Source organism: Strigops habroptila, chromosome 1 (genome assembly GCF_004027225.2).
Source record: "Strigops habroptila isolate Jane chromosome 1, bStrHab1.2.pri, whole genome shotgun sequence".
In the NCBI taxonomy this organism is placed as follows: domain Eukaryota; kingdom Metazoa; phylum Chordata; class Aves; order Psittaciformes; family Psittacidae; genus Strigops; species Strigops habroptila.
Window position 1 is genome coordinate 24,030,641 of NC_044277.2, and position 13,856 is coordinate 24,044,496.

Here is a 13,856-nt window from a genome sequence, read left to right on the forward strand (position 1 = left end):
AGCTACTAGGAAGGAGTTAAAAATAACTGTTACAGCTGAAATCAGGACGGTTGAGAAGGGCTCACTTCATGTATTTCATTAACCAACCTGCTGTTGTCCCTTTCAAGGAAGTACCAGGAGGATGAAAATGCTGCACCTTTCTCCAACTTTAAAAAGAAGAAGGCAAAATTTTCCCCACAGGTCTATACCTATTCACTACTGATTGAAATTCATGAGGGCTGGTGGCATTGCCTGAGGAACAAGAGCTCTTCATCATGTGGAGGCAGACAGCAGCACAGACCTGGAGAGTTGATTGTCCAATTTGAAAACCAGAATAAGCTCAGAAGAGGCAGTACAAAAGAAAACATATCTGCAAATTTGCCAGGTTCAAGCACTTCATGCCATGGTTGGGACAACCCTGGATGGCTTTATAGAAGAGAGATATATTGTGTCGTCACTGGAGAGCCGTGTTTTCTTTGTCTGCCTTGAATTTTATGAAGAGGTTATGGAAGATGATGCCCAGCAATTCCTAATCTAACACTAACCATAACTAAACACAAAGGCTTTTCTGACTTTGGTTTATTTCTGCTGTCTGCACTTTCTGCTATATGTTAAACATTTGGGTGAGACGTTAGAGCCTACAGTTCTGCTGAGATCAGTCTGGCCATAAATCTCTCCAGTCCTGGGGTGGGCAGGTTTTGCTCTTTTACTTGCAGTGACAAATTACGGACAACTGAAAGACAGCTAAGTGAACCCAAGGTGCAGAGCACCATACTCCAACCACCTACTCCCCTGCATCATTTCTAGCATGTTTCAAGAAAATGAGTGACTTCAGTTGAGTATGCCAACAGCAAACATTTTTTTGCAAACCACTGGCCATGCCATAAACCTTCCCTGGCAGAGATGTTGTTGCATTTGGTGCAGTAAGTATTAAAAACCATCCCGTGCACCCTATGCAGAGGGACGTGACTCTTTGTGCTCTTAGGTATTATCACTCAGTAGCAGAGACTCAGAGCCTGATGTGTAAGGGACAGGGGAGGTGAAGATGCAGGCTTGGGGCCTATTCCACTGCTGCCAATCACTGAAACACATGTGAAAGAAAATCAGGGCATAGTTTTTCTCAGTTCTTCCCTTGGCAGATGTGAATAATTTTCGTGTACACTGATGGGTGCATATTACTTTTGGAAAAGCTCCTGGCTCTTCAAACTTAAGAATGGGTTCAGGAGGTCCCTGAAAATCTTCATGAAAAAACAAGGAATGCAATAAAGCCAATGGGGAAACAAAGCAAGCAGGTTTCAGTTGAAGAATTTCATGAAGGTCTGCTTTTTCAGAGGAAAACAAATCAATTTTACAGCAGAGGAATGTGAGAAAAGCGCTAAGCTGCAATCATAGCAAGAGATGTTCTTTTGTTCATATCATTGCTCCCTTTAATAAAGGTACATTGTCAGTTAACGACTTGCTTGCCTGTAGCAAGAAGGGTGAGAAGAATAGGCTCATGAAAAAAATATTCTTTCCCTTGCTCACACTTCCTCCAAGCCGGATAAGAATTAGTCACCTATTAGATTCAGGGGCTGATAGAGTAACTAGGAGATTGTAAACATAAAGGAAAGCTGTAGGAGCTTGGGTTTGAGCTCATCGTGCTTAATCCAGAGACTGGATAATTGAGAGCTGACTATAGAGTTTCCATACACTTTCATGTAAGTTGTAGTATCGTTCCCAAGAAGTTCTACGGAAGTTTATTACTCTTCATTTGTTAATCAAGGAGTATTTTGCATATATTGTTAGAAGTGTCATCTGGTGGCGCATGTTACAGGTTTGGATTTTTTTTCCTTCTGGCAATATTTCTTCTGACAACGAGCTATGACAGTATAAAAACTTAAGGAGCATCCCCTGGGTTTGTGGGTTTGTGGCATGTACACAGTATATTAATCTTTCCCGGGGACAGCATCAGCACTGCGCTACTCCAACTTTGTGCAGACTTTGTGTGTTTTGATGCATCTTTGTCACCATCCAGCTGAGTAACACTGAATTTGTAGCTGGAAGTTTTTTCAAGCCCTTGCTAGTAGAGGGTTGCAGCAGAAGAGAGAGCTGCTTATACAGTTCAGGAAATTGGGTGAAGTCACTTGGCGGCTGACAAAGAAAAATAGGATTGTGTATATTAGAGCTTTTAAACAAAACCCAACAAAACCACAACCCAAACAACAGAATAATACACCTACTTTTAAGATAATTCCAAAAGAACATTCAGATATTTTATTCCAAAGGAATGTTTTGTCCAGCAGGGAGTTAAGTGTATTTTGCAGACAAAGAACATAATACATTTACAGGATTTTATGTATTACTGAAACTTAGGTAATTTTTTAATCACCATTATTTCTGGTAGCATTTGAATGAAAAACTGAGTGAGGCAAAATAACATGTATTATTTTGGTTTTTTCCACTTTCCTGTTTTCAACACGCAAGAACCAAATGTGTTTATTTTACTGGCAATATAAAGACAATCATATGATTTTGAGTAAGTCTTTTGAGATTGTTTGCAAGTTTTTGCTCTTCTGCATGTCTGCTTTCTCCCAGCTGGGGGCTGGCTGTTGTATGGAAAGGCCAACCACGTCACGGAAAAGCCCTGTCTCTGATCAGATGGGCTTAATATAAACCAGGTTTGCTGAGAAAGAATTAAAGAGGCAGCCCCAAAGCAGGAGAGGATTTACTTCGGCAGAGCAGCTCAGCGCACCACAGCTCACTGAGAAAGAAGGACAGCGTGAGCAAAGGACCTGGCTGCCTGGAGAAGCCTGGCACAAGTAAGGCAGAGTTGGTTCAGTCTTTTGCTGTTGGTGCTAGAGACCCTGACAGCTAAAAGCAGTACAGGGTATCAAAACCAGTTTGAACTTCGAATGCTGGGTGCGACAGGGGCTCATTTGGCTTTGTTTAATGAAGGATGATAATTTGTTAGGGGGGAAATCATGAAATGTTCATGTTTGTGGCTGTTTATTGCAGGTTGTGTGTTAGTGACTGTTTAATGAATGACTATTTATTGCAGGTTGTGAGTTAGGCTGTTGTTTGACTGAATCAGAGCCAGTTTTTCTCATCAGGTCTTTTCAGTGTGGAAAGCGCAAGGAAGAAATGCATTTTAAAATTCAAATGCAGTAAATATTTCTGTTTGTTTGTGAAGCAGCCTCTGCTTGGTGTGTGATTTCTAGTTTAGATATATTTCTTACTGACAAAGTTACTGTGGCTAGGACTGTACAAATGATCTCATTTTGCCCCCAAGTACTGTGCATCACAGAGAAATTACTGCGTATGCGGTAGTAAGTTCAGACAGGGTCTGCTTCTTCTGTATGTTTATCCTATGCTCTGCTGTGCATTTATTCACAGAAGTTTTCAGACAGTTTTGTATGAAGAGGAATAGCAATTTGTATATGTTGGTTTTATGCTTTGCTGTACTTCTTTTTTGTTCACCACCTATTACTCAGGCTTCAAAATGGGTGGGTGCATTTTGTAGGCAATTATCCTATTTACTAATATGGCGAAGATAGACAAGAAACATAAATATATGGCAAAAAGCAAAAAGTCTAAATAACAAAAAGTTCACTTTGAGAACAGGAATGCATCAAAGTAACTTTCCTAAAAATGGTAGCTGTTGGCCTGTGAGAATGACATCACTGTCCTCTGCCTCCAAGCAAGGCAAAATAGAGTGTGCTGAGTAAAACTTAATTAAGAGCCATGCTTAGATTAGAAGAGTGAACCTATCTAGCTGATTGTGCAGTAAATGAAGCTGCTAATTTAAATTCCGTAAATTTATGAGCTTTTTCTCCCAGCACTGTGTTTTCTCCTGTATCAGCTAGAACCTCTTCTTCCTCAGGAATGCTGTGGGACTTCACTGTGTCCTTCTTCTTACCAGACAAAAAGCCATTGTCTGGAGCAGAGTCATTCTTTGTTTACCCAGCCAGTAGACAATACCCAAATCTACCCCATCATAGAATCATACAATCATAGAATCACAGAATCACAGCAAGACTTACTTGTATGTCTCTTTTCTCATATCAGGGTTGCCTGTATGTATAGTGAGTGACGCCTTACTGATTTCCCCAAATTTTCAGCTCTTAACTGAGAAAATATGAAAGATGCTGTACACCCAGCTGCACTGGGAGTTGGAGGCAATGGGGATCGGTGCCTCTGTTTGCCCTCCTTAAGCACAAAGAATGGGGAGCAGTACCCATAGGTGCTGCCTGCATCATAGGCTGCCTCTCAGCAAGGATGCAGCTCCCACGCAGGACAGCTCTGGCGAGCTCTGGTGAATGCTGCCCCTTGCTTCTCTTCCTGGGATACAGCCATGCCCCACTTTCATCAGGGCTAGGCTGCACCTAGCACTGTGGTGAGCTTGTAAATGCTGAACAAAGATAGGATTTAGGGTTGGGAGGGTGGTATCATCCCTAGGAAACAGCCTCCAACTCACTAATGAGAACTACTTCTTTGTGTACCAGCACCTATGAAAGAGTATAGAAAGTTTCATTTTCCTTTTACTGTATGCTAGATCCCTATGAAAAAGCACTTCAAAGCACATGCTGCCTTGAAGTTAACGAGAGAGTGTTAATGAATTTCTAAATGTTTTGTGGGTAACACTTGTGATTTCCCTGTTTCTCACTAGGGGTAAAAAATGACCCTCAACAACGTTACCATGCGTCGCAACCACAACAGCAGCCTGCAGCAGCAGCAGCAGCGATGGAGCATTCCTGCTGATGGAAAGAATCTGCTGGTCCATAAAGACTCTAACGAGTACAACCCGCAGAAGCGATACACCATCAGTCCTGATGAATATTACAGAAGGAGCTGGTCCTCGGAGTCATCTGACTCTGTCATCTCCTCTGAGTCTGGCAGCAATTGCTACCGGGTGGTGCTGATTGGGGAGCACGGCGTAGGCAAGTCCTCGCTGGCCAACATCTTTGCAGGGGTGCATGACAGCATCGACAGTGACTGTGAGGTGTTGGGAGGTAAGTGTTATGTCCTGGGGTGCTGGTGTTTGCTTGCAATCAGCTCTGCCAGCAGTAGTTGGCACAGAAAAACAGAGAGGCTGTTTAATGAAAAACTGAGGTAACAAACATTTGGATCTGACCATCAAAACTGATTCAACTCATGCATCTCTCTTAAGAAAACAAGAAAGCAAAATAAGATGAGTAAGATACTTAGCAACAGTGACCGAAAATCTCTTTATAGAACAATTTGGATTCACATGCTTTTTAATTCCAAAATACTTGCTTGGAAGCTGCCTCATTCCTGCCTGTGATGATGCTACATCAGAGGCTGGTCCAGCTTTCATGTTGGCCCAACATTTGTGTCACCACCGGTTTCACGGGGCTGACTCCAGCTTTCTATGGGGGAGAGAAAACAACTGAAGGTCCTCATGGTCTACAAGAATTAGCTGTTTAGAAATAATACATATAGCAAAGCAGAAAAGCCCCTGCTGAGTCCTTCAGTCACCTCCCAAACATTTGCCATGAGAAGTCATGTCAGCCGTTCTGTATAAACACATTGCCTCAGTGTAGCCTGAATGGAGTTTGAGTAAAATATGTTTTCTCCTCATTTCATGTTAATTGCACAGCACGGGTTTCCCCAGAGGAAAACAGATAAAGATCCCTTGGCAGTGTAGGAGAATTCCTATTGCCCAAACAGGCAGAAAAGGCACAAGCTCTGGGTTTTCTTTGATAGTTCCCCCTTACTATCCTCCTCTTCTTTGTTTATGATTGCAAAGTGTTCTTTAATCCCAAAGATCAGATCATGCAGAAGGTGAAGTTGTGACACCCAGTCCTGAGCTACACTGTATGCAAGATGGTGATGTGGAAGGGTTGGGCTGCAGCAGAAGTCTGCTATGGTTCTAAGGATGCAGATGATGTCACCTTTGGAGGATGTGTGGTTTGCTGGGTGTTTTTTCTCATCAGTGTGCAGGGCTTATCTCGTCCCTCCCTTAACCTTTCCCTCTCCTGCCTGTAATCCCTTGGTGCGATGGTGCCAGTGCTAGCACAGAGTTCTTGGGCTTCTCTTCCAATCTTCACTGGAGCACAGGCGTTTTGTGTCTTCTGCTCAGGATTTAATACAGCCAAGCATCAGGAAGGTCAGACCTACATTTTCCTTGCTTGCTGGCACAGACCGAGGATACAATGTGCCTTTGGGGGATTTGAAGTTCCCCACAGTGCAGTCACTCTGAATCAGTTGTTTGGGCGTGCTTTGTCTACAGCTTCTACCACCCACTTCTCCAATAATCCCACCAGGTCCTCAGCCCAAAGAATCTCCAATAAAAGTTGTCCTAGCGCTACATGAGTGAACTAGAGTAGGACCCTTGGGCAAGCAGTCAGAAAGTGCAGCTGGTTTACTTTGCACAGCCGTATCAGACAGTTTTCTTCTCCATGAGAAGCCATATGGTTTCCTCTTTCCTTTGCACTCCTAGCAATATTGTTTGAAGCGTAGCAGTGACAGGTTTTCAAGGCCAGCTCTGCTAAGGTATTGGAAAACTTGCTGTTGTTATATCTCTGCTTTTTCTGTGTCAGCTTCGAAATAACCATGAGGTGAACTAATTGCTCACTTTCAGTGTGTTTCATATCCCATGGAATTTCCTTAGGATTCACCAAGATGCAAATCAGTGCTAACTACAACCGTTTGTGCATACTATATTCAGGTAGTGTGATTACAGTAATTTGTAGCCCCTCCATGTGTAATAGAGTGGAGAAAGTCTCCTCTGGATGTTGTCCTCTGGTGTACATGGAGCTTGTTCCCACACAGATGTGCATCCAGTTGACGAAAATATTCTCCAAACTTTAGCTTGCAAACTGGAAATTGATTACAAGAGAGGATGGTTTCAGAGTAGCCAATTCGCAAAGAGAATACAGCTGTTTTACGGACAGGCTTTGCTACTGACAATGAGGCTAAGCTTACCCACGTACACAAATGTCATGCTATTGGGCCTGCAAAGGAAACTGCTCCTATTGATTACCTCTGTCTTTTAATCTTGCCATTTTAAGCTGTGTCAAGCCTGGGGTCTTTTTTATTTAATTTTAAACATGTAATATTTTTGGCTCATTCTTTTGCATGAATGTAGATTCCTGGCTTCGATGAAAGGTTCTGATTAGAATTTAGGGGAAAGTTCACTCCATTAATGCCCAGCAGAAGTTTTATGAGTCAAGGGTTAAGACACAGTCCGATTTACTAGTGTGGCTGGGACAGACCCCTTAAAGTAGTGAGAGGGGTGGTATGCTCAGAAGCCGTATGCCTGGCATTTTTCACTGGCCAGCAGTGCAAGACTAGAGATGGTTCCAAGCCCCTTATCACTCATCCAAATGTTCCCAGGTTTGGGAAGTAATTTGAAGCAGAACCTCAACTGAGATTTCACAGCAAGGGTTGATTGAAATTATGAGTGGGAACAGCCCCCTCACATATAAGTACAGCTTTGTCACATGGCACTTATAATCTAGGTATGAATTTTTCTGGCCTCAGAACGACATAACTGAACTTCTGTGGTTTGTTTGTTCTTGTGGGGTTTTTGACATCAAAGGTGATGTGGGAAACTGTGAAATGGAAGAGAACTAGGATGCAGTAAAAGTCTCAGTCTCTCTAAAACTCAACAGCTCGTCTGAAAATTCCCTGTCCTCATCACTTGGTAGGCTGTTAGCGGTATTGCTCTTAGCAGCAGTGACTGTTCACCCGTAAACTGTCCCTGCTAAAGCAAAAGCAAATATTTTCCATTACTCAGCCTCGCTGGACTCTGCTTCTCCCATGGGGCAAATGTTCAGCCTTTCGTTATTTCTTCCACTGGTTCTATTTTCTCTCTCCCACATAAGATAAAGAGAATATCAGCCAAAATAATGAACATATCATTTCCTGATCTTTCAGCCTCCTTCATATATTATGGAAAGTAAGACAATCAGTAATGAACAGAGTGCAGGTTCAGTGCTGATGGAAATGAGGAAAGAACTGAATGTGAGCCAGCATAAAATTTGGCTTAATAACTTGAACTGTGAACAAATTATACATGTTCAACTACTTGGTTTTTGTAATGTACATGATGCCACAAAATAATATATTGCCAACCCTTCTGTTTTTCTTTCCAGAAGACACATATGAAAGAACGCTGATGGTGGATGGGGAAAGTGCAACCATTATACTGCTTGACATGTGGGATAATAAGGTACTTTAATTTGTTCTAGTCAAATGTCAAAACAAAAGGGTATATGAATGACTGTTACTGTCAAAAGTAGGTATCTTTTGGGAGAGCGAGTAGGTGTTTTCCATACGTCAACATCAGGGAAAATATAGGATTAACCCCACCCCTGCTCCAAGGCAAGCATGCCTAACGGCTCTGTCGAGTGAGCCCGAGAAGCACAAACCTTCTTTATTTTTTTAATGATAAACCAAAACATTCAAGCCATTTTCCAGACCATGTTCATTCCAGTCTAAAGTCAGCACAATGAATTGTCTGGGGCAAGTTTTGCCCTCCTTTGTGGTGAAGTATTCATACCATCACTGCATTGGAATTACTTTTAGTGTAACTGTGATTCAAACCATACCCGTTACAGTTACAGCAGGAATGTATTTGGATGCTCTAATGTTATACTTTCTAAGTAAAATCCGCTCTGGGCATAACAATGTCTGACCATTTCACTTGAACAGCGTGAGGGAGAATGGATTCGAGACCATTGCATGCAAGTGGGAGACGCATACTTGATTGTCTACTCCATCACAGACAGAGCAAGCTTCGAGAAGGCCTCTGAACTCAGAATACAGCTCCGCAGGGCACGGCAGAAGGAAGATATCCCCATTATTTTGGTTGGCAACAAAAGTGACCTTGTCAGGTGCCGCGAAGTTTCTGTGGCAGGTAAGGAAAACGATGAGTATAAACCTGACGTCAACATTAAGACTCATCTAGTAGCTTTTGAACAAACTGCAGAGCTCTGGCCGAGGGAATACATTGTGATCAGGACTGGGCAATAAAAGAGCAATAAGCCAACAGAGGACTGAAACAGAGGGCAGAGGACTGGGAAGGGTCTACCAGGTCCCTAAGTCTCCCTTGGTAATGCTATTACATGTCAGACAATCCCTTTCCTAAATTTATTAAGAACCATCATAAAAGCAGCTTGAATTTCTTCCCTTCCAGCTCCCAGTGTAAGAGCACCGCAGAATGTGATTTCCCTGGTAGCTGGAAACATTTTGTATTTCCAATACATGTTTATGTATAACAAGTTTAGCCCCTTTATTCTGCTGCCAAAGATTATATCTTTTTTATAACCAGTTTTCTGTCCTCCCTGATGAATTAAAGTTCCCTCTCCCCCTTTGTTTTCTTTAGTCTGGGCAGGGACTGTGCAGCCTTTCAGGAGAGGTCTCCTTGCTGTTTTCTTTAGTCTGGGCAGGGACTGTGCAGCCTTTCAGGAGAGGTCTCCTTGCTGCCTTGCTTTGGGATTCTAAACCAGACCTCCCTTTGCTGCACACAAATGACTACCCACTAAGCCCATAAATAGGAATGGAGAGACTGCTGGGAAAGCTGCTGCTGGCACTCAAGGCCTGCAGTCAGTAAAACCTCTTCTCGGAGAGTCTCCCTGAGGCTTAGGTGACACAACATAACACAGCGCAATGCATTAGATGATCTCAACTTGGCCCATCAGAAACATGGGTTCCTCTGCTCAGCATTATCTTCACTCTGCAGCTGTTCACTTCTTCTGTTTCCCAGCTGAGCTAGATTTTATTTGTTTTTCCACTGGGGATGTGCACAGTTCCTCTGACTCCTGTCACACTTGCCCCAAGTGAAGAGATTGAACTGAGGAGTTCACTTGAAGCCCAGGGATGACTATTTGCCTTCTCATTCCTCTCTGCCCCACTTGAAAAATCTCTTGAAAGATGACAAGTGCATTCATGTCATTTTAGTCATCCTGGTGATGAGCTTACAGCAAGCCAGAAAGCAGAATAAATTTGCTTGTCTGTGAAAGACAGCTGTCAGGCTCGTGTAATTAAGGATAAGAACTATGACTTCAGATGGACCTGTAGAGCCGTAGACATAGTTCTGCCTCTATTTAAGGGTTTTGTACATGTGTCTGTTCACACCAAAGTTGCTGCTATCCCAAGACCCTGGTTTACACCGATGACCCGTAAAGGAGGACTGGGCCCTGCCTCCTGTGCTGTGCTGTGTGTATGGAGGGTGCTGTCATCACCCTTTCATGCGACTTGAGGGAGCCGGCACATGAGATGACCAGGTGGTTTTGAGCCATGTCTGACCTCTCAGCCTCTGGTGTCTCAGTGCAAGTTGGTCAGCCCCAGCAACCTTCGCAGCCAAGGTGGGGACCAGGCTTTTCTAGGAGGGGATTTGCCCCCCCTCGCTGGGAAGGGAGTGTGACACAGAGCAGATGAATCATGGGCTAGCAGGCAGCACCAGGCGATTAAAGACTTATCCATGCCTATATTAGGCTTGAGGAATTCCCCCCTGTGACAGTGGCTCCCTGCTCATGGCAACCCTGAGCCGCTTTGCCCCCCCACTCGTGACGCCTCCTGACATACCCACCTTGCAATTTTGCAGAGGGGCGGGCCTGCGCCGTTGTGTTTGACTGCAAGTTCATCGAGACCTCAGCAGCCGTGCAGCACAATGTGAAAGAGCTGTTTGAAGGCATCGTGCGGCAAGTGCGGCTCCGCAGGGACAGCAAGGAGAAGAACGAGAAGCGGCTGGCGTACCAGAAACGGAGGGAGAGCATCCCCAAGAAAGCCAGGCGGTTCTGGGGCAAAATAGTTGCCAAGAACAACAAGAACATGGCCTTCAAACTCAAGTCCAAGTCTTGCCATGACCTATCGGTGCTTTAAGAACGTTGGACTCTGCCAGAGCTTGTGGCATTTTGTGGACAGTATCTAACTATGTCGTGGGACAATCAATCAATCTATATTAGATTGGGCTATCAAAGTGACTTAGGTTCACAGTTGTGATTATGATTATACGTGCTGGCATAAGAACAGCACAGTGCATGGAAATATCTCTCTTCTTTTTTTTTTTTTTTTTTGTCAGTAGTTTTAGAAGAAAAGTATAGACCAGAATGACCCAAACTTTATGCTGGGAGGTGTTCTGGAATATACCTGCTCTTTCTCTTCTCATCTTTGGATAATAGTGTAAGAACTTCAAACAGTAATGACTTGGGAAGTGAATACTACACTCTTTACTCTTTCTTCTTGTTATTATTATTTCTTTTTTAAAACTGTGTAAAGAACTGAGGAATTGACTGGGGATTGGTCCTTTGCCAGTTGGCTGGTCAGGCTTGAGCACCCACCACCGAAAAACCTGCATTGTTGTAGAATAGCCACCAAGACACTATTTTTTATTTTTTTTTAATGTCAAGGATTGGTTTTAATGAGTTTACACATCTCTTACTTTGAAAATATTTAAAGCAAAAACCCTATAATCAAACAAATTTTTCTCTCCTATTTTCATATTATGGGACTGTTTAAAAATCATAATAAAACTAAAATTAAAGTGCAAGTTGTATCAAAGCGCATCAAGTGCAGGATGCCACACCTTTATAAATCACTTTTGAGCTTTTCTATGAAACCACATGGACTTCTTGTATCCAGCCTTGGCCTTTCTCTATGCCAGAGTTATGCTGTATTTATTGTTGTGCAAAATAACAAGCATTTTAATGTTGAGGGGAAATGTATTTATTACCAAGTTTCTTAAAAGAATAATGTTAATTTTATTACTGTTTTCTATCTAATATCTTTTTTCAGATATGCAAGTTTTTACTTACATGCCTTGTAATAAAAGAAATAAAATATACACCTGTTTTTGAGCCTCAGTGGGAAATCCCTAAGAATTTTATCAAGGTGAGAAAATATTTTGAATGCTGGGCAAGATTGCTACATGAAAAGTACAGTGAGGATTTCTTACACCTCTGAACACAGGCTACTTAGCAAGCTAGGATTAGAAAGCAAGAATCACCTGGAGCCTCAAAGCTATGAGCACACCGTATCCCTCGGGTTTGTAGTGACAGAGATAAAAACAAATTATTCCTAGACAGGGTATTTGGCCTTACGTCTCAAAACACTTTAGAAAGGTGAATGAGTACTGTTACCCCAATTCTGGAGATGAAAAGAAGTGAAATGCTGCATACAGGGACAGAAAGCAGGTAGCTGGCATGGTGGGCCCTAATCCTCAATTACTGTTGGGCACAATTGTGTTATTTTCCTCTTGACTATGCTGGGTTTTGTGGGCACACCTTAGAGTTCATTGTTGAGGTACAGTCATTGCATTTTGCCTATAGTTGGCTCAGAAAAGCCAAGTTTCCAGCCTAGCAGCTCATCTTGAGCTGTGCAGCTTTCAAGCATGAAATGATCTGGAAAGGAGTGAGCTTACTGAGTGCCCAAAATCACCTCTGCTGAGGGGATGACTTTTAGCAGTTCTCTAGGGGTAAGATATCATGTTGCAGAATGACTCTGCACTTGTGCAGTATTCATATCTCCCTGGAAGGGAATTCCTGATCTAGAATAAACTGTTGTCAAGAATAGAAAACAACATTTTGAATAGAGCACAGACAAGATGCCTGTCTCTGGATTTTGAATGAATGCTTTTGAGTTGTCCGCATGCAGCTTAAGGTTGACCCAGAGCAGTCTAGAGAGTGATACTCACTCTTATACCAGTTTTCAGAACTTTTAAGCTCTCAGAACCTTTTCCCCATTCAGGAATGGAAAACAAATTGCACAAATTAAACAAGTTTTTAATATTATTGTAAAGAAATGAACGCATAGCTGAGCACAACAAGCACATTTCCTTAGTTTGTTCTATATCTGTCAAACTATGGACCCAACAAATCTAAACCAAGCAGGTTTTGAAGAAATATAAAATGTCCATGTTGATCATATAGCCTTTAGAGATAAAAGCCATCCATGTTCACAGCATCACTGGATGCATAGATGGTATTATAAAAATTTGGAGTTACCTAGTAAGTTTTCATGCTCTCACTCATCTCCTTCCACTCCGTCTCACGACAACAAAGTTTTCTTCTAAAACATATGATTTTTAAAGAAAAAACCCAGTGCGGTAGGCCCATTCCCCAGGGCTGTCACAGGCTGCCACAGAGCCATGTGGTGGTCATGCACAGCATGCCGTATCACCACATTTTTCCCAGACAATGGGGAACAAACATCACTGCAAGTCTGTCTTCTGGACCTGCTGCTGGACCAGGTCTGGTCCTTCTGAATAGCACAGCACTGCCTTTGGACCAAAACAATTTAAAGAGCTGCCTTCACCTTGTGTGTCCCAGTCAACACCCCACTGGCCCTCTTGGTCCACCCTGAAGGCTTCTGGCTTGCCCTGACTTTTCAGGGAGAACATAGAGGAAGCTGTGGGGTGAAGAACCGCCAGCAGTAGGATCCCTTCCATGGAACTGATGCTTCTGTTCACTCAGACCCCATCAGGATGTATTACTGTTGGACCTCTGGATGTGGAGTTAGAGAGTTGGTGCTGAGCATCCACACTCAACGTGTTTCAGGGCTTTTCCTGCTCTGACCTGGTCTAGCCTGGCCCTGTGGACTGAATGTCCACCTGGGATTGCAGTGCCTGAGTTACACTCCTGAAGGGCACCATGAGTTTCACCTGAAAGGAAACCCGGTCATCTCCTGTGATCTGCACAGCTCCAGTGAACTAGGCACAGAGGAAGGGCTGGGGCTTTCTTCTGTATCTTATGAGATGAATCTGAGTCATGGTTATAGCTGATCATCACCAGATTATCAAATATAGAAATGCTTACTATATATAGCAGCTAGTGTATCTGGAATGACTTATTAATATTAACTTAATCTGGAATGCTGACATTTCAACCCCTAATAGCCACGATCCTCTGTTCATCTCAGATGTGAGTGTCCAAAAC

The 13,856-nt window shown here is 42.9% G+C and overlaps 1 protein-coding gene across 6 annotated transcripts in view; it reads left to right on the plus strand.

The window, feature by feature from the left end:
• The window catches only part of GEM (GTP binding protein overexpressed in skeletal muscle), a 30,316-nt gene extending 18,536 nt beyond the window's left edge, over nucleotides 1–11,780 (plus strand). For 3 of the 6 annotated variants that reach the window (XM_030511243.1, XM_030511237.1, XM_030511251.1), the window contains exons 4-7: nucleotides 4,625–4,967; nucleotides 8,076–8,152; nucleotides 8,635–8,839; nucleotides 10,529–11,780. In XM_030511243.1, coding sequence (XP_030367103.1) covers nucleotides 4,634–4,967; nucleotides 8,076–8,152; nucleotides 8,635–8,839; nucleotides 10,529–10,806 — 894 coding nt within the window. In that variant the 5' untranslated portion in view covers nucleotides 4,625–4,633 and the 3' untranslated portion in view covers nucleotides 10,807–11,780. The other 3 variants (XM_030511260.1, XR_003994955.1, XM_030511272.1) reach the window with 3 other exon arrangements.
• Nucleotides 11,781–13,856: the final 2,076 nt, after the last annotated feature.